Source organism: Ammospiza nelsoni, chromosome 6 (assembly GCF_027579445.1).
Source record: "Ammospiza nelsoni isolate bAmmNel1 chromosome 6, bAmmNel1.pri, whole genome shotgun sequence".
Classification (NCBI taxonomy): Eukaryota; Metazoa; Chordata; class Aves; order Passeriformes; family Passerellidae; genus Ammospiza; species Ammospiza nelsoni.
In genome coordinates, this window is record NC_080638.1 from 17,788,206 (window position 1) to 17,809,347 (window position 21,142).

The 21,142-nt window shown below is 45.7% G+C and overlaps 1 protein-coding gene across 1 annotated transcript in view; it reads right to left on the reverse strand.

Moving 5' to 3' along the window:
• Positions 1–3,703: 3,703 nt before the first annotated feature.
• TSPAN32 (tetraspanin 32) overlaps positions 3,704–21,142 on the reverse strand; it is a 29,663-nt gene continuing 12,224 nt past the window's right edge. Inside the window, exons 5-8 of the mRNA XM_059474795.1 lie at positions 11,481–11,582; positions 9,892–9,984; positions 7,724–7,807; positions 3,704–5,614 (exon numbers count right to left, since the gene is read on the reverse strand). Of these exons, the coding sequence (XP_059330778.1) occupies positions 5,519–5,614; positions 7,724–7,807; positions 9,892–9,984; positions 11,481–11,582 (375 nt within the window). The 3' untranslated portion in view covers positions 3,704–5,518. The remainder of the gene's footprint in view (positions 5,615–7,723; positions 7,808–9,891; positions 9,985–11,480; positions 11,583–21,142) is intronic.

The window sequence follows — 21,142 nt, forward strand, 5'->3', positions numbered from 1 at the left end:
GTAGGTGAATAAAGACTGGAATAGTTCATTGCTGATGTAACAGGGCTAAAAAGAAACCAAGCATGCCCGTGAGCAAGCTGCTGCACACTGGGGTTAAACAACAGCACTCAGTGATGCTGAGGGGAGACAGGGGATTCTGGTTTGGGATAATATAAACAACCCAGCTAGCTGACTGCCAGTGACTCCAGGGTGAGCAATGCAGGCATTTGCATCTTCCTCCAAGAAATGCTGGGAGGGACCTTTCTTCTTTGCTTGCTGGAGTCTAAGGGAATAGAAACTGGAAGACAGGAGGGCTTTAGTTCTTGGTGGGCACCTCCAAGTTTGTCTGAACATATTTCTCCCAAGGAGCGTCACTTCCTTGCAAACTGAACAACCACCACATATATCCCTTCCAGATAAAGAGGTGGATTTTTCCCCTTGACCCTCCTGACAGGGGTGGATATGCAAGTTGCCTCCAGGTATAAATCTGTTTGAGGGATCCCCAAATGCCAGGTGATGAAGGCAGCACTTTTGTGCTGGGGGTGAGAGGGATGGCATGGTGGGGAGTGGAGTGGGTTCACCAGCAGGACTGCAGTCAGTTATGGGTTTGATAGCTCTGGCCAAAAACTGCAAAACACATACAGCCTGTGTTTTTCCAAAACAGCCTCCAAGACTTCTCCAGAGCTCTCCCTCTTCACCCCCAGGTTCTTCCCTCTGTCCCACACATTGTTAAATCTCTAAGTGGACAGGTTTGATTCTTGCTGCCAGTTGCTCCTTCTCCAAGAAGAGGAACTACAGAGTTAAGAAATAGATCACTTTTCTCCCCAGCTGCATTTTACCAACAGAGAGAGCTGCAATGACACTTCATGAGAAAGTTGCAGGATGTGTGTGATCTGTGTATTCACAGCAGCTTCTGACCTCAACTGCTTTCAGCTGTGCTGGCCGAGATCTGTGTGGGGCATCTTCCCCCTTTGGCTGCATTTCTAGAGGAGAATTATAGCCAGCTGCTTTTCCAAACACATACTTCTGCACCTGGTTAGAAAAACTAGGTTCTATCAACTGTTACTTCAAAAATATTTTGTGTGTCTGCAGCTTATAAACACAGCTTTACCTTGGCAGGAGTTGGCTTGCTTACACTCCAGCACTGCAAGGGTCCACCCAGATTTGCCAGCTTCTAAGGCTTTGCAAGGACTTGCTCAGCAGTGTCTCCTCTAGGAGCGTGCTGCAGGCATCAATCCAAGCTGCATAGTGAAGGGGCTGCTGCATGAGGAAGTTGTATTTCAAGGACAGCAGGAACTCTCAAACACATGGTCAAAAGGGCAAGAAATAGCAAACTGGTTTGGAGTCAAGACAGCACACCACGAGGTTGAAAGATTCTCACTCTCCTCATGACCAAATCTCTGTAGAGAGTTACTGTATTATTTAACCAGTGCTTTCCACAAGTGCTCTAAGCATCATCCACTGCCATCAGAGTGAGTGGAAAAGCTGGAAAAGCTCATCTGGCTCATAAGCAAGCTGTGGTCAGTCCAGCCATGAGCATATGGTGAGCCCCATGTAGGGTCTCTATGGAATTTAATGGCCCTGTTGGCAGAGCAGTGCCTGAGCAGTGCAGGGGCAGTGAAAGGTGGAGAGCAGCACAAAAGGTGCTTGCTGCTCCTAGGGGCTGATGCTCCCCGGCCCCACAGGCTTATACGTAGCCCCAAAGGTGACCACACAGGCCACAGCAATCTGACCTTATGCTGGTCCCTCTTCTTGTGGCCTCAGATAGAACTGGGGGGTGGTCTAAAGTAAAAGGGAAAAAGTAATTCATGAGCAGAAGCTAATGCATGCTCAGAGAGAGGCAGACTGCAAGTGCCCAGATGATCTTAGTGGAAAAAACTGATAATTGCTGCAACTTAATTGACAAGTAGCTGGAGCCAATTCCCAACTAAATATTTAACTTTGCACCTTTGGTCTGAAAATTCCATTTTTTTTTCTCCCATATATGCCTACATAAATAGGATTTCTTTCCTAGCAGAGTGTGAGTGTTGACATGCTTATAACAAACAGTTTCCTCTAGAGCAAGCCTCAGGAAGGCTCACTGTTCTGCAGGTGTTTCCTTGTCTGGCTGCTGGCTTGCATCCCCAATGCTCAGCTCCATGCTCTTCTCCCAGCAAAATCTCTCTCTCACTCTTCTCAACACTGTGTAAATCTTTGCATCACTTATCAATAAGTTCCTGGGGTTTTGCCCTGGTCATACAAGAGCTGTAATTTGCCTCCAGACAGCAGAAAATTAGGGACTAGTAAGTGCAAAAACATTCATTGTAGGACAGGGATATTTTGTTGGCAGAGGTGTAAAAACACTGTTTAACACTCACCCACCCTGTGGGTTCCATCCAGCCGTCCCTCGGTGCTGCCACTTCTACAACTGTGAACAAAATGTTAACACTGCACATTTATGTAATGGGCTTCTAAAACTCAAGGAGCTGAAGGCATCTGCTTTTCTGCTTCTGAAAATCACAGCAGGCTGCCATCACATCCCTGCTGCTACACACAACACAAACTCTGGGAGAAGAGCACGTCCAACTGGGCATGGCTCTGTCAGCTCCTTGTTGAAGGTGCTGCTCCTTGCAGGGGAGCTCCAGCAGCCAGTGAAATGGGAATAAAGCTCACGAGATGGCCAGAGGCTGGACACACTCTTCTCCCAGAGCTTGTGTTGTGTGTAGCAGCAGGGGCTCCTGCCACCCTGCAATGACATCCCTCTGCAATTTTCAGGAGCAGAAATGCAGATACCTTCATCATATATATGATACTCCTGTCCACAACTTTGTCTTTACATTAAAAACTGACCTGGGAAGGTGGAGCACCTAAAGCTTCTGCAGTCCTGGTGGTGATGCTTTAACAGAGATTTTTTGTACCCATTGATGAGACTTGAGCAGGTAACCCACACTGATGACTGACTCCTCCAATTTGTCCATGATGTTTTTTGATATGGCAGAATATCAGCAGTTAACTAGTCAATGCAGAGCAGTGGGCAAGACCTGACTACCTAATCCTTAAAAAAGTGAAACCACAGACATTGCTTCCATATAAACACTCTGGTAGTTACAGCTTAAACACATCCTTAAGCATTTTTCCTGCCCCTGCTTGCATTACTCCCTGAGAGGTGCCAGCCTGCTGCCCCATCATCTGGCTGAGGCTGGTGAGCTGCTCCTTTTCCTCCAAAGGACCAAGGCCATCCTCTCTCTCCAGCACACTGCTGGGACTGGCAAGCACAAGCTGCCTGGGGAGTCTCTCTTCTCAGCACTGAAAGAATTACTGAGCGCCCCCATGGTGTAAATCCCCAAGCAATGCAGGCAGCTTCATGCGTGGCACAAAAAAGAGGAGGAATGATGGCCTTTTGCAAGAAATTCATCTTTATTGAAGCAACCATGAGTCACATGAGCTGCCAGCTGGCCTGAGGAATAACAGTAGCAGTAGCCTGACAGTAGCAGCTGGAGCTGACATGGGAGATTATCTCTTTCCAGAGATCAATATATGTGATATATATACACATGTATAAGTGAATACTTCCCCACTAGAAAGTGCATAAGCTGGGAAGTGCATATCATACCCAATTCCCTGCCAGACTGAGGTGTGTTGGTGACTGCCAGGAGGTAGCTTGAATACACACTGGGGCAGTTTGAACTTCATCCTGCTTCCAGTGAAGTCAACAGTGAAGCTCTGCTGGTTCCAAGGGTGTGGAATGAGAAGGGACAGCCCTCCATAACACAACTCTTTCCAATGCAAGGTATTTGCAGCCTGGGTTAAAATGCTAGCCAGGTGCTATAGTGCTGTCCATGTACATGCAGCAGCCCCTGCCAGAGGGCCAGGACTTGTCCTGAACATCAGCATAGGATTGTCCATGTTTATCTCAGTAAAAAACTGCTACTTACAATTTTTCATGCCTAAAACCCACTATGTGCAAGAGAAGTGAAAGCTGTTGCTGGTTCAACAGACATTTCACACAGCTGTATAATTTACAGCAGATGCTGCATATATTGCAATGATGGGTTTCAGCTCAGAAGCTGCTCTGCCTACTCGACATGAGGGCAAAGCATAGCAGGGAGCTGTTGTTTCAGCTAGATTGACAGCCTTTTACAAATTCTGTTTATTATTGATAAAGTGATGTAAAAAGGACGTGGAGTTGGACATTGTATTGTTTGACCTGGCTGCAGATCAGTCCTGCTCTCTTATAGATTTAAACTTCTGTGTGTGTAATATCAAAGTCCTTTTACCACAAGAGCACAGTGGGTTAGCAAAGCCTGATAAACACAGAGCTGGGGCCGGAAGTTACAGAATCACACAACCAGCCAGGCTGGAAAAGACCATGGAGATCAAGTTCAACCTATGACCTAACACCACCTTATCAACTAAACCATGCCACTGAGTGCCACGTCCAGGCTTTTTTTAAAACACCTCTAGGGATGGTGACTCCACCACTCCCTGGGCAGCTCATTCCAATGCCCAATCCCTCCTTCTGTGAAGAATTTTTCTTTAATGTCTAGCTTAAACTTCCCCTGGGACAGCTTCAGACTGTGTCCCCTCATCCTGTCACTTGTTGCCTGGGAGAAGAGACCAACCACCACCTGGCTACACCCTGCTTTCAGGCAGTTGTAGAGAATGATAAGGTCACCCCAAGACTCCTTTTTTCCAGGCTAAATAACCCCAGCTCCCTCAGGTTTGTGTTCTAGACCCCTCACCAGCCTTCTGGCTCTTCTCTGAATGTGTTTGAGTATGTCAACATCCTACCTAAATTAAGGGGCCCAGAATTAGACACAGGTGTGGCTTAACAAGCCCCTGAGAAATCAGTGTGGCATCAAGATTTAGGAGGCTGACTAAATACTAAGAATTAAAAAAAAAAGTTGTATTGCATTAGCAAGGAGGAATAACAAAAATACATTCTTCTGTTGGTCAGTTGTTTCAAAGCTCATTCTCTACTTTCTGACCTTTTGTCCTGATCTCTACCAAAAGTTCTATAAATTTGGCAACATTTGAAAGTGAGAAAACTAGCTGACAGTCATTGGATGCCTATATACCTCAGCATGATCAGAAAAATGCCCAAAACTAATCATTGCAAGTTCCACTCTGGGAGAGCACATTTCACATCAGTGGTGACACACTTCCTGTCATTTATTTACTGATAGTGCAACATTGGTCCTGGGCTGTGATCCAAACCCATCTTCCTAGAAACATTGCATCTTTAGGGGTCACAGGGAACTGCTCAGTTGACAGCACGAGAGAAGTTTTGTTTAATCCTGTGATTTTTGCCGGGTTTTTCTCTCCATTTGGTTGTAAAGAACTCCTTGTGTCCTTCTTGTGGAGCCACAGCCCGTACATCTCCCATTGAGGGAATGTGCATCTCTGAGCCCAATTGTAGTGCAGGAAAGGGAAATGTGTGACACATATCCCATCACCTGACCCCACACAATACCTTCCCAGGGCATTTTGTGGGTGACTTCAGACATCTTCTGTGCCAAGAGCTGGCTTTGCCTGGTAGGGATGCCCAGGCATCAGGTTTCTACCTCTCCCGCAGGGTGTATTTCCCTTTCCGGTACAGGTTGCTGCTGAAGTGGATGGAGAACCAAAGGAATGAAGTTAGGAACATCCCATAAACCTAAAAGGAAATAAATGAGATAGGCATACAATTAAGTGTGTAACTGATTATGATGCTCCATCTGTGCAAATAAGCAGTCATAAATATTGCCTGTTGTCACATTTTGCTGAGGAGAGCTGGTTTTCAGTGAAGTGCTGAACACCATTTCTGACATGGAAATTTTTTAAAAAAGCAACACATGGTTAAAACATCTGATTGGAGTTAGCATAGCACAGCTCAAACCTGGCTCTAAAAAGACCAAGAAATAAAATGAAACCAGGAAATTCAAATTTAATTCCTGCCACAGAACATTCCTCTATGCAAACAAACATACCTCTCATAATAGTAGCCTTTTTCAAAGAGAAAAACCCACAACACCCATGTCTTGTTTGAAGAAAAAACCCCAACAAAAAAAAAAAAACCAAACAGACAAATGCCTAAACCAACCCCAAATAGTTATAAATGCAGAGGACAGTGTACTTCCTCTCTATTGTGATACTCTGCCTGGTGTATCACACATCAGGATTAACACAGGCAACATACCCAAGGTAAGGCTGCTGTGGGAAGGATAATGAGGGCTGTAACAATGTGCTCTTTCTTCAAGTATGCCCTAATGTGCTAATGCCTTTGCTTGCAGCTTGATCTGGGGATGTGTGTGCATTGTTGGCCGAGGAACAGTGACATCAGAGCAGCTACAGCCCTCTTTACGTGCTTCCCTTGCATCCTGCCATCACAATAGCGAACTGTGCGGTGAGATTTCCTCTAGCACAGGCTTCAAAGACAGCTGCCTTATCTGGCTACAGCATCAAGCTGTGAAAAAAGTATCTGTTATAAAAGTGCTCCTGCTTTTATCTGAATATAGCTGCAGTGAAATTCTCCTTATACTGGAGAAAAATTGGAAAGTGGCACCAAATATTCACAGATGACTTTACGTTTACAGCTCCATAGCAATGCCTGATGGTTTTCCTAATTTACTGCTATAAAATACAAATTGTTTGCTCCTCTGGATTTTATTTAGATGGAGAAGAATCTTCTAATCCATAAATGTGCCAAGGTGGACACAAGGCATAAAACAATCTCCAAATACACTTTCAATCAAGAAAGGTCAATCCATCTGGGGAGCAGCATGGAGATATCATAGCAGACCAAACCTGCCCTCATGGTGGAGAAAGGAGTCTCCTTTCACATGCTGTTTTCTGGTGTGCATCACCACTTGTTCAGAGTCCTTGAGTACAGGTAATTACAGTGAGACACCTCTGCCAAGCAGTGGGTGGGCAAACAAGAAGGCTGGTTTTAATTAGTGGCCTGCTCCAGCTTCCAAGAGACCACTCCCACACAGCCCCAGAGCCCCCTCACCATGGAAAGATATGCTTCTCTTGCAGCATTTAATTTTCTCTTTTGTTCTCCTGCAAATTAACTTCAGAGCCATCATCTGAAGATGATTTCACCCCTCCTCTGCATGTTAGTCCTTCAAAGACAGAACCTTGGAGCCCAGACAACACACTCTTCCCCTTTCCTTTGCAGCCTGCTTTTTATGAGCCTGGGAGTTACCCACATTGCCCGAGATGTTCCTCATCAGATTCATATAGTGGTCATTAATAGGATGAGACCTTCCCTTTCTGCACAGCTCTCCAGCTCCACTGCTGGTGCTCAGTAGCTTTCAAGACCTTCCAGCTCTGGCTGCACACACAACTTCCCAAGTTGATTTAGGAGGCAGCAAGTTTCCTAGAATATGAAGGCTCTAGTGCATCTCCCTTTCTACGTAATCCACAAGCCCCCAGCGAGGTGACACGGCCTCTCACTCACAGGAGAAGTCAGACAGGCAAGCCTGAGTGGATGAAATGCAACTGCTGCTGCATCCTGCTCCCCACTCCCAGACGCCATGCCTTGTTAGGGCACAAAAACCGTGCAGCAAGCCTCCTCCTGCAGGAAAACCCCTCCATCAATCAGCCTGTCCAGATTCCTGACCCCTTCCCAATTTCCATAGTGGAGTCCACCACTGCTTGTTTCTCTGCTGCTAGCATCCAAAAATCACCCAGAAATCTAGCTTCTGGGGGCTAATTTAAGATACTTTTTCCTGACTGGATCCTGCCTTCCAGGGCCAAAATGTGAAAGGACAGACAGTGTTACCGTGAAACCAATGGCGATGCCCAGGAGCGAGAAGACAAAGTCCATGTGCTTCTTCAGAAAGTCCTGGATCTCTTGCAGGCAGTCCTGGGAAGAGAGAAACAAATACCCCTTGCAGCACAACAGCAGCTTGGTGGGGGGCTTTATCCCCCCAACAGCACTTCCACAGCCTCAGAGAGAAAGGAGGCAAGAAAGGGGTGCAGCATTGCACAGCTGGGCCGCTCTCCCTCCTGCTGCTGCATCTTGGGAAGACACACATCTGTGGTATCTTTTCTGTTACTACAACATGCCTACAGTTTTATTGGTGTGATGCATTTTGCACGGTGGAGGATGTGTGCTTAAGTGTGGTCAAGCAAAGCTCTTTTCTTTTCACTCGCTGAAAAATGGAAAGAAGGAAATGGAAAGTCAAAAAAGCAGAGCACACCGTGATGCCAAATGCATTCCCCAAGGTTACTACTGAACAGCTCAATTTTGCAAGGTGCTGCAAGCATTAATATACATTAGCCTTAAGCATACCAATGGCCCCACAGAAATCCCCGAGGTGTTGGCCAAGACAGCCATTTCAGAAATGCAAGAGCATGCCCTTGATGAAGGGATTTGCAGCAGGAAAAAAGAGCATTCAAAGCCAGAAGAGAATGACTGTGGCCACCAAACTCTGTGGTTTCCTGTGTCACACAAAGCACATCCTCCCACTCACTTCCCTGGCTCCCAAGTGAGGGAAACAGACCACTAAGTGGGAGGAATGAATCGCCCATATGGTGCCCAGCTTTGTTCTGCTCTCCCTTCCTGCTCTTAGAGCTGAGTTCCACCCAGCGCTGGGATGTGACACTCCTGGAGGCTGTGCTTTGAAACGCTGCCCCAGCGGGCTGACGTGCGCCTGTGCATCACGGGTGCTGCTAGCACTTGACATCTTCACCTGACAACGGGTTTGTATCCCTGCAGCCGCGTGGTTTTGTTTTTCCTAGAAACACCAAATATTGATGCTGGTGGCTTTAGCTACTCTGGTGGAAGAAACATCATCGTGCAATAGATATGCTCAGAGGGTTGTAGCTTCAGTGCACAACAGTCTAATACTGGTGGCTTCTCCAGCAGCCCCACTAAGATGCTTGAAAGAGTCAGAATGAAGCAGACTTGAGGAAGCTACTGGTGGGCATCATCACCTTGCTTCATGAGCTTCTCATTTTAATACCTATTTAATGCCCCGGAGAAAAAGGAATTACATCAAATTCTACATTTGCTGTTAACTGGAACACATTTTAAGTGTCAGAAATTAGTGTCATGTGGAAAAGTCAAACAGCTTTTTTTGTGCTCTGATACATGCCTGTGATATCTCACACTCTCGGCAAGCACAGGAGATGAGCAGGAAGCTGGAGGGAAGTTTCAGGCTGCAAACACAAGCATTTTGAAAACTTTCTAGAGCAGTGAAGGAAACTGCACCTGTGGGTCTGAGACCTGCTGATCTGCCAGGGCTCTTCCTCCTGATTCACACAATCATAGAATGATTTGGGTTGCAAGGGACCTTAAAGATCCTGTCCAGTTCCAACCCCCCAGCCATGGGCAGGGACACCTTTCCCTAGACCAGGTTGCTCAGAGCTCCACCCACCTGGCATTAAACACTGCCAGGGATGGGGAATTCCTAAATTCTCTGGGCAACTTGTGCCAGTACCTCACCACCCTCACAGTAAAGAATTTTTTCCTAATATTTAATCTAAAATTACTGTCAGTTTCAAGACATTCCCCCTTGTCCTGTCATTACATCCTCCTGCAAAAAGTCCCTCTTCAGCTTTCTTGCATCTTTCTCCTTTTCTAGAAGGACACAATTAGGTCACCTCCATGTCATCTCTTTTCCAGGTTGAACATAAGCAATCCTTTCAGCCATTCTTCATAGGAGAGATGCACCATCCCTCTGATCATATTGGTGGCCTCCTCTGGTCTTGCTCCATCAGGTCAATGTCCTTCTTGTGCTGGACCCCAGAGCTGAATGCACTACTCCCATACCATGTCCAGTGTTATTTAAAAAACAAAACCCAAACAAAACAAATCCCAACCTGTTTCAACCCCAAACCATCAAAAAGCACAATTCTCATTAACACTTTAGCACCAGTGAGGTTTTGATGGCTAGGAAGTAGAGGCACAACCCCACTATGGTGTGGGAGAATCCTTTTCCTTACCTGTCCTTCATTGTGCACATGGTCAGGTGGGCATGTCTTGTTCTCAACATCGGTTGTGTCCCCAAAAGGAGAGTGCTTCCCACAGCAAAGGAACTGCAAGAGAGGGAGAAGTTAGCCAGCTGCTCGCCAAGGCTCTCCCCTTGCTACCAGCTGCTGCAGCAGGAGATGCTGGCAACGGGCCCCTGCTGCCTCAGGAAAGGCTACCCAACCAGGGTGCAAGGAGCAAAGCACGTAGGAATCAACAACTGCAGCAATGCAAGCTAAATTCAGGGGAGGTGGATGGATCTGGCCTCAAACTTGCTCATGCTCCCCCAGGACTGCTGCCTGGGAGTGGGGCCGAGCCCTTCCTCTGTGGTCATATTAATGCTCAGTGGCTGCTCCAGAAAGCCCAGGGATGCACAGACTCATGTTTCCAGTGATTGTTATGGGCTGAGGGGATCCCCAGCAACACCCACTGGGGAGCTGGTTTCCTGTAGCTGTGGTGCACTGGACAGTTTGGAGCTCTGGCAGAAGGAAAAAAAACCCCAGGAGTAGAAAGACTGCTTCTCCATCAATTCAAGACGCAACTAAAATAAGTAACTGGTGAAGCCAGGCATTGTGCCTGCTTCTCCTTGTCAAATGGGACCCTGGGAGTACTGCTCCACAGCCCTGAGAGCAAGCACTTCCATGCATGGGCATGACTCTGAGGGCCACCATCACCACTGCAAAAAGGAACATTTGACCTCTTCTGTGTTTTGAGAAGCACAGATAGAAACAGCTTGGAAAAGTACTTGTTATGATGATTAAAAAAAAACACAGAAGGATACAGGGAATTGTGTGGGAGGTGTTTGGAAACAGCTGAGCAGGGCTGACCTCCCCATCCAGCCTTGTGTGTGCCATGAACTCACTCCCCAAACAAGCCCTGCTGTGCAAGGGAATGGCATCTCCTTTACTCAGCAGGGACTTGGGAGTTTCTCACTGTGGGGGACATCCTCACTCATCTCCTGTGGCTTTGGGGGCAAGTGTCCTCCCTGTGCTCTGGGTAACCACCCTTGCCTACCTGCTGAGCTACAGAGACCAACAGCATCCTGGGTAGTGGTATTTGGGAGCCTGATAGCAGTCTCCAGTTCTGTAAGAGGCTGTGTAGCCTCCAGTTCTCCTCAGACATAAACTTGAGGATAAATAAGAATAACCATGTGCAAATACTACTGCTGGACTATGTGGAATTCCTGCCTCTTCCTCTCCATGCCACTCTACAAGAGTGTGCATATCCACACTCTTGTACCACAGACAGGGAGCAAGTCACAGTGGCTGCTGAGACAGAAAATACTATGGCAGCTGCAGGGCGGAAGCTTTGTAGATCTTGCACCACAGTGATGCCCAAAGAGGTGACCCTTTGTTCCTGTTGGTAATCTGGTTGGTCAGATCTGAGAAAGGAAGAATACGAAGGGAGGAGCAGACTCCACAGCAGCCTGGAGGACTCAGTTCTTGAGGAAAAATGGCATTGAAGCATTCACGAGACAGAGCACAGGCGTCAGCCCCAGCCTGCCAAAACCCTCAGGAAGATACCCCAGGGCAAGGTTTCCTCCTGCAGGTAAAAGACAACTTACTGTTTCATGGATGGCAGTCAGTTCATGTCTCCTGAAGCTGGAGGTGTTCCTCCTCACCTCCTCGTACACGAAATCATACACATCCATCATGCTGTCTTCTACCTACAATGAAAGCAGAGGTCTGTACATACAAAACAGACTACAGTTGTCTGTGGGGGAATTATGCTCTTTTGATTTCCACAGAAGCTCTCGCAGGTACAGCAATACAGGCAGTGCAGCTACTAAAATGACCCCCAGGCAGCAGGAGCTGGTATGTGACCCACCAGCTAAGGAGCTGGGGTCTCACCAGCTGATGGCTGGAGCTTTTGGCCAGTTTTGGATTTTGTGTCAGAGAAGAACTTGGGTGTCTGTGACCAGTGTGCCTGAGTCCCTCTGCCAGCCAGGGCTGATGCCATCTCCCCATCCTGAAGGTGGTACTGTGAGGACAGGCACACATGACCATGACATGCTAGAATACAAAAAGTGAGAGAACCTCGGAGTGTTGGTGTTATCTAAGTGGCAGAGCCATTTCTCTGCGCAGAGCAAAAAAAATAACGGGAGTGATTCAGTGGTGAGTCAGACCCTAAATATTTACCAAATGTGTGAGAACTTGAAGCTTGACAGATCCCAGCCAACTCCCATTTGGAAGTCAGAGAAAGAAAAATATGACAGTTGCCCTCAGTGCCTGGAGTCAAAACCTTATTTCTTCCTTTCATTTTGCCTTGCTTCCTCAGCAGCACCGGTCCGAGTGGGCCTGCAGTCAGTGCTTGTCTTTCAGGAGGGAAAATTGATGGCAGAGACAGGCAGAGTGGGTGGCCACACAGGGAAATCTCTGGGAACAGAGCCATCTCTCAGCGAGGCTTTGCAGCTCAGTGTGAGGGTTCACACTTGGAAATTCCTCTGAGGAATAAAACCCCAGCACTCTCTGCTCAGGGGTGAAACCAGGATCATTCAAGGTGGTTGCATCTATTACTGCAAGATTGCTCTGTCCTGCCCAGCTGTCCAAAACACAAGCAACAACAGAGGGTGATAACCAGGGAGGTGGGGGGGTTGAGAAGATTATGTGTATCCAGACTGGCTCTGTGCCTCCAGGAATAGAGTTTGAAGGCACACATCAAAAGATTTTTTATGGCTATCAACATGGCATAAGAGCGAGCAGTGACAGACAGAGCTCAGATATTACGGGCCAAGACAAAATACTCCATAGCAAAATGTGTGACACTGAGCTGTTCCACACAGGTGAGGAAGGAGGATGCTCCTTTTGTCCCCCTGGGGTGTCAGAGCGCATAAAGTGAGGTGGGTGCAACAATAAGACCAGATTTCTATACGACTTCTGCACCAACCCTCCCCACAGCAAACCTTATAACCCAATAAAAAAGAAAATCTCCAAGCTTTTCTAACTTCTTGTGGGCCATGAAATAGCTTTCCAGAAGCAGCAATTAAATAAATGGATTCAATAAAAAGAACATCCATTTCCACTGAAGAATTGGATTATGAATAATGAAAAAAAGAATAATATTTGAGCTCCTCTTGTGGAGAAAAGAGTAACAGAACAGCAGGTTTCTTAACATAAGCGATTATTACCTTTTGAATATCCTGATCCCAGTCTAAAATGTAGGAATAAAAACTATTTTGTGCTGTGACAACATATATATGTGTTTTGGTAAGGGAACCAGTGCTGCATGCACAATATTTGTCTTTTCATATTTACCATGAGGGTCAGGATACTGAGCTTTTGTCCAAAAGACCTAAATTTGGATGACTTAAAAAGAAAAAAAATGAAAGAGTTCAAGCAAGTGGCTATGTTCAAGCAAGGGTTCAAGGGGTGAAAGCAATCCAGAAGTTTAACTGCTTTCTAAAGGTCTCTTAATCTGGGCCAAGGAATACTGGGAGAGGTAGCTGTTTGAAGAACAAGAGTGGATAGGAAAGATCTGAAGGAACAAAATGCCTATAACAAAACAGTGGCTCAAAATTATTTCAGCTGTTGGAAACAATAATTGAAAAAACCACAAGCAGTTATAATTTCACAGCCAGCTCAGCTACAGTGATGGAAATGATAATGGTAATCTCCGGGTACATAATGACTACTAAAGACTTCAACTGCACCATTTTTGAGCTTGCTTGTGAGCTGACTTCTCAGTTACCTACTGATTTTTTCATTCTCATTTTGTCAAGCAGCCTCCAAGAGCTGAAAACACAAGTCATTAAATGGAAAATGTTTAATAGCAATAATTTCCTTTTAGAATGTGTGTCTGGGCAAGCCTAAGAGTACAATTTGCTGATTAGTCATTCTCAGCATTTCTATCTAGCAATTATATCTAGCATTTATATCCAGACATTATCTGAATAGGCTATTCAGATCCTAGTAAGGGAATATCAAACTCTAAATCCATTTTTTAAAGAGTAAATTGCTTGTAGTTCCTCCACATCCTCTTTCTGATTTTTGCTAGGATCATTTGATTTTGGAGGGAAAAACTGCTGTTTTCATACAACATAATGGTCTGTTTTCAAAGACTACTGCAGACAGCTTTCTCATTTAAATACTTCAGAGGTAGACAGATAGTAGAAAATCTCAGTATTTATCACTGGCTGTTTCCTTCTGTGCAGAAGACTGTGCCACAGAGCATACAAGAAGTCTGGTTTAATAAGAGAAGACATAGGAGAGCAAAACACCACACTCAGCTGCCTGGGATTTGTACTCAGAGCTGCAGCCAAGCTCTGAAGCATGGGTCATGCACGGCAGCATCTATCTAGCCCAAAATATCCTGCTCACTCATGCATGCCTGATGATGTAAAAATTAAAGCAGAAAGCGTGAGACAGTCACCAGGTGGTTTCATGACTTATTTGCAACATTGCTACATCCAGCAGAAGTTCATCCCTCTATTTTCCATTGATCCAGCTCCTAACACAGTGAAGAGCTAGACTGCAGCACTGCTTTGTACTTAACTGCCATCCTCAACAGATTCCTATCACACACTCCCCTGATGGGCAACTTTGAGTCCATTGCCTCAAGACAATTTTCTTCCTCTGGTTGTTGGAGGAAAAAAGTATTAAAAATACTCAGGGTGCTTTCTCTCACGTTTAAGCAACAGGATGACTGTTGAGTTCGAGTGCTTACATTGATGCTGTTAATAATGACCTTTAAGATAAAGAGCTGTGCCCCATCACTTAAACAGTACTTAGCATGCAATGGGCAGATACAGCTGGAGAAGAGAAAGTCCATCTGCTTTTCAAAAGGTCTTTCCCTCCTCCCACACATAAGCATCATAATAGTCAAGTGGATTTTCCTGTTCCTAGTGACATGCTGTGATCCACTGCTGGAAGAGTTCTGCTGGACAAAGCTCTCCCTTGGCGGGAGACTGAGCCTGCAGTGCTCATCAGTAAGAAACACCATGAGCTGAAGGTAAAGCATCAGCTGGGCTTTGGTTAAGAAAAATCTCCAGCTTGAGTGATATGGAGGTCACACCTTAAAGTAATTCTTTTCCTGGAAGAAGCTGGGTGAAATGTTCCAGCTCTAAAGCAGGTAAATAATTGCTGCCTCCCACTTCCATCTGCATTCCTTAATGAAATATTCATTTAGGAATGATATTGATGGGTTTCTGGATACAACAAATGGAAAATCACCACTGAAATGAATGCAGCTGACTCCAACTGACTCAGTAAGTACCATTTTTCACCTTAAGTAAAAGAAAAAAGGAATTTTAAGATTATTTATCATCCTCTAAATCCTTTATCCCCCAAGAAGCAGAATGTATGACTGCAGGAAGACATGTACTCTAAGCAATTGGAGTTCTTGCCTTTGGCTATTAAAACTAAAGCAAATTTCCACCTTGCCTCCTTCAAGAGGAAAACTGACTCTTTTTTTTTATTTCCTTCACTGCCCATCAGCTTCTCTCCTTCAGAGCCTTCCTCTAACCAGTCATTCCCAGATGCAGAAATCCAGCCAGTGCTGCAAATTAGAGCAGCCTTTGAGGTCTTCCATGGAAAATGGCACAAGATAAGAAATGCTCCCCCTCTGACTGACAGTGGTCACTGGAGACCACTGATGCCACAAGCCACATAAGGATTTTAGCCACTTTTTCCCCCCCAGATCAGATTTTGTGTCTATCTATACATACATACATTAAAAAAACCCCAAACCAAACCATATGGGCTTCCTTCTACTTTCCGCTATATACACAGAAGGAGACAGACCAAAAACTGCTGTGGAACAAAAATTTCAGAAAACTCTTTCTCTCTAGCCTCAGCACTTCCATCCTGTTCTTGCACAAAACACTTAAAACATAAGAAGGTGCTGAGCTGTGACACTGCTCACCTCCTTATTTCCTATCTCCATATCCCTAAAAGAACAGCAGATTCTAGCTGTGTGGGTGCTATACATCCCTTTTGGCCCATGGGCAGGGGGACAGCCTCATGCTCAGCCAAGCCATAAAACCCAGAGGCCACCTTTGTGCTACTCAGATGCAGCATTGCTGTGTCTGTCACAGAGTACCAGCTGCCTTATAGGGAAGTGCAGAAAACACAGGCAGGCAGTTAATCGATATCAACAAGGATTTTTTTTTCCCCTAAATCCTTCTAATCTGTGGCTGCACATTGGTGAATGTCACAAGTATATCAAGGTCCTCTTGGAATTTTTTTTTTGGATTAGCTTTTTTATGTTTGCTCTTTGTTGTTTTTTTTTTTTTTTTTTTTGTAAAAAAAATTAATTAAATTTTCAATCCATTTTATAACAGAACTGCAAAGCCAACAAGCTGCCAAGGGCCCACAATGACAATGTTCCTGTCTTTCAAAACACACAACCCATCAATTTGTGAACACCCTCTCCCCAAAACTGTGGTCAAATTATCTCAGCCATCCCTGAGCCTTCACCTGTAGCACTTACAACCAGTGCCAGGGCAAGACTTGCTTCCCAACAGAAAGCACTGAAAACAAGCAGTTTTAGCTTATAAACCAGCGGTATCAGCAATAGAGTCAGTCCCAGGGCAGCCCTGTCACCTCTGAGGGGTGGTGGCTGTCCTGCTGTGGGGAGCATCCTACAGGTGCATGGAGGCTGGATGTGCTGCAGCGATGGCAGCTGCCTGAGTGGCCTCAGGTGCCCTGGCTGCTGCTGGAGGCTGGAGCTGCAGCTCCGCCACAGAAAGCAGTGGAAACGGGGCCGCGTGGGTTCAGCGCTGGGGCAGCCATAAATTATGGAACCCATGAGTGCAAATGCCTGTGTGGAGCTCAGACAAAGGAGAGCAGTGTCTCGCTGGGGGCAGTGGGCTGTCGCTGGCTGGTGAGAACATAAACACTGGGAAAGAGGCACAGTATTTAAAAACGGTAAGGAAGAGGGAGGGGTTTCCCCCCATTTTTGTTTTTTCCCATGGACCTCAGAGACTGGGAAAAGCTCAATGGTTTAAAGTGATTGTGCCTCCTAGATTAAGAGCAAGGAGCATGTCAGATAGTTCACAGTTTTCACAGCAACATCAGTGACTTTTGTAAATGGTCTTGGAAGACCCCTGTGATAAGCTGCAGTCCTGATCCAGCCTCCCTGAATCAAAGCCCAAAAGGAACCTACCTGTATGCTTCAGGTCTGGTTTCAGAAAACACCTGAGCACACTTTCAGCTTGTATTTAAATCCCATTAAAATCTCTAGGATTTCAGCCCGCATTTAATAATTTAAGTCCCTGCAAGACTTTGCCCCAACACAGACCAGAGGCAGCAGTTGCAGATACACACACACCCTAGGAAATCCACAGAGAAAAGACCTCTACATTCCCACTTAAGAAATTAACCGGAAAGTGACGGGCCGTTCCTTACATACCTGCAGAAAAAAGATGCATGTGCTGGTTTTATGCATGGCAAGAGATGATTCCCTCCTGGAGACCCAGGCAATGCTGCCTCTGGCTTTGCAAAGGTGCTGCATGGAAGGGAGACCCACAGACAGAAGACCAGTGTTGGTTCCACAGGCAGAGAAGTGAGGAGGGAAGCTGCTTTGTTTAAGAAGACTCAGGTGTGGCAACATTTGTTATTTAACAGCTGCAGCTGTTAATTCCAGCTGTGTACTCCAGGCTTTCTAACAGGTTAGAAAATCACCATCTCAAAAGGTACCACCTGGCTTGCTAGCAAAGCATGGAAGACTCCATTTCCACTTCCCAGCATGAGGAGGGGAGACCAGACAAGTTCCTCTGAAGGTAGCAGAGCAAGGCTGCAGGAGAATCACAATGTAGACAAATGGCTTGTATTAATTCCCTGCCCATAAAAAGCTAACTCCTTGCATTTATTCTTGAAGTACAAGCAGTGCAGCACAGAAGGGCTAATGCCTTTCCACTCATGTGGAGCCAAAAGCCACAGGTGAAACTCATTTTGAAATCACCCAGTAACCTAAGAAACCACTTGATAATTAAGAGATTACCATATCATTGCAGCTAGTGCAAATTCAAACAACATCTTCATTCAGAGGACATGGGGAATCAGGCCTTTACAGAACTATGGACAACTATTTGCACCAGTTTCAAATTCCTGAGTTGGGAAATTGTAATTTAATCTATTTTAAGCTTTTACTTATGAATAAATCTCTGTAATTAAAATGCTCATTCTGTTGCAAATCTCCTTTTATGTTGCAGCAATTTTAGCGTCACTGACCCACCCTACCATCCTGGCTTATGGGGCCAGGGCCACAGGGTTCCTGGAAGAAGCTGCTCAGAGAAAGGGAACAGCAGAAGTTGATGTGGAATAGAAACTCTCTGGCCTCTTTCACAGCAGGGCCCAGAACATAACACCAAACCTCAGGCTCACCAAAGCCAAGTGCCAGGTCCTGCACTTTGGTCAAATGAGGGCAACAACCTCATGCAGCACTACAGGCTTAGATAGGGACCTGGAAAGGGGCCCAGTGGAAAAGGACCTGGGGGTGCTGGGTAAGAGCTGACAATGTGCCAGCGTGTGCCCAGGTGGCCAAGAAGGCCTAGGGCATCCTGGCCTGTATCAAAAACAGCGTGGCCAGCAGGGCTAGGGCAGGCATTGTCCCTCTGTACTGGGCTCAGCCCCTGGATGTCTGTGCCCAGTGCTGGGCCACTCAGTACAAGAAAGACACTGAAGTACTGGAGCATGTCCAGAGAGGGGAAATGGAGCTGGTGAAGGGTCTGCACAGGAAATCCAGTGAGAGTGAGCTGGAGATAGCTTAGCCTGGAGAAAAGGAGGCTCAAGGAAGACCTTATTGCTCTCTGCAACTACCTAAAAGGAGCTTGTAGCATGGTGGGAGTTCATCTCATTTCTTAGGCAACAAGTGACAACATAAGAGCCTCAAGCTGTTCCAGGTTCAGGTTGGACATCAGGAAGAATTTCTTCACTGAAGGGGTGGTCAGGCATTGGAATGGGCTGCCCAGGGTGGGGGTGGAGTCACCATCCCTGGAAGTGTTCAAGAAGTAACCGGACACGGCACTAAGTGCTCTAGTGTAGTTGACAGTCAAAGGTTGGACTCAATGATCTTAAAAGCTTTCCAACCTTAATGATTCTGGTTTTGTGTTGGCTAGTAAGGGTACAAAATCTTCTCTATGGCAGCTGCGAGTACAGCTTTGCTCCAGCTTCTGCAGACAGGTTTCTACAGCAGCAGTTAGTGGCTGAGGAGAGAAAGGAAGCTGGGGAACAGGAGGAGGAAGCAGCAGCCCTCCCCACCAGCTGTGCTAGATGTGGCATGTCTCTCCTGCATTCCACATCCCTGCATTCCACATCCCCACTCTTTTTGGCCGTGCTGTGAATGACAGAGGGACCTCTCTTAAACAGACAGCAGTTTGTGGCAAAGGAACTGCCATAAAAATTACTTTGGAAAACAAGACTCAGCTCTTCAGCTTCAGGAAGCAGGAGTTCCTAATGTGGCTGAAAACCATTTGAAAACATCATGATTTCTGTGGTTACCACAGCAGTTCCAGCAAAGACCTTGCAGAGAGGTCATCCCATCCCCTCTGCCCTCCCATGCACATAGATCTCTTGTTCACTTTGATTGCGCCACTGTCCTTCCTCAGACAGGTTTGCAACACTTCCCTACCAAGACCACATCTTCCACTGAGAGGAGGAACAATTGGGATGCAACCTTTTACGATAAAGCATGAGAAATCTAAGGTTCATGACTGCTGCATGTCTGGCATACATCACAAGGAAACAAACTATGGTGACATCGAGTCCATCTGGAACGCGCATAACTTGAAATTAAAACATTCAACATCTGTCTGAAAGAATTCGTCCAGAAGCTACTGAAAGTCATGAAAGCAGAAAAGAATGGGAAATGAGAAGATTAATTTTGTTTACAGTGCTTAGGTCTGAGAATATAAAATATTTACAAATAACTCTTCCTTTCTCCCTGCCCAGCTTCTCTGTAGGAAGTACTGTAAAAAAGGCCCTAAAAGAGCCACACAGGCAAAAAGGGCATCCTGTTTTCATCATACTCAAACTACATTTCTATCTATTGCCTCTTGATACTAACCACAAAAACAATTTTTCAACTGAGTATTGGGGTTTACTGTTTCAGGTGATTTTCTATGAGAGGGTTCTGCTTTATGAAGAAAATGTAGGGGTATTTTAATTTTTTTTTTTTTTTACCAGCAGGAGTAAACCACTGAAGCATCTGCCAGGGATCAGGGCAGGGGAGACCTCCCATCCCTAGCTTGCAAAGGGAGGGGAAGACTCTGTTTTCAGTGCTGCTTGGGTTTGGAATCTTGCCAGCAGGGAGGGAGAGGACAGGAACTACTCTCACCAGCTCCCAGCTGGCATTTCCAAAATGAACAACCTAATTTTCTGTCTGGCATTCCACTGGAAATTTTTCATGAGAAAAATTGAAATTTTTGTTCTAGCCATGAACGTGGGGGCAGTACCTCTCAGTGCTCTTAGTGATTCAGGCACAAGTAATGGCCATATTCATTCATATTCATTTTACATCCTCAGTTCCATTCCTTTCTTGATGGCTGTGTACATCCCATCAGGCTTACAAGACACCCACCCGCTTGGCTGGGTTTGATTTCCCCCCACCCCAGATTACCACAATTAACTATTTTTGAGAGTACTGACATGCAGTAGGCAGCAGAGGACACCTGCTTGAATTTGGTTCTTTCTTTTGAGAAAGACAAGCGAACAACCAGCTCTATAATGAGACTTCAGAAGTCTTATCCTTACTTCATTCAATTTTCTGTATCACTGTGCTCCTGTCCTGGAGGGGCAGACACATCTGCGTTTCTTTCAGTCACCTGTATTTTTCTCTCACATCTGCATTTGTCTCTCTAGTGAGACAGGTTACTTTTCAGTAGAAAGTAAATTTCCACACGTTCTGTAAGTGACACTTCTAATTAAATCTTCCTCATTTATATTCCTTGCTTTTCCTTGGATTTTAGGAAGCAGAGAAACACAAGATGGTATCTAAGGGTATTTTTTTCTGTTGTCAGAAACACTGCTGGTTTTTCTTTGCCCAGAAAGTCAACTTTTTACATAACCCCCTAATTTTGCCTAGTGGAAGCTGTTTTGCTTACAGAAACCCAAGCAATTACCAAAGCTAACCATAACCATGGGTGCTTTTGTGGGCAGGGCACTCAGAGCAAAGAAACCCACGAAAATAATTTGAAGTAAAACCAGATGTACTGATTAAGAGATATACAAAGCAATACTCCTTAAAATATTTTCAGCAAAATATTTTTGGCATGGCACATCCCTGTATTAC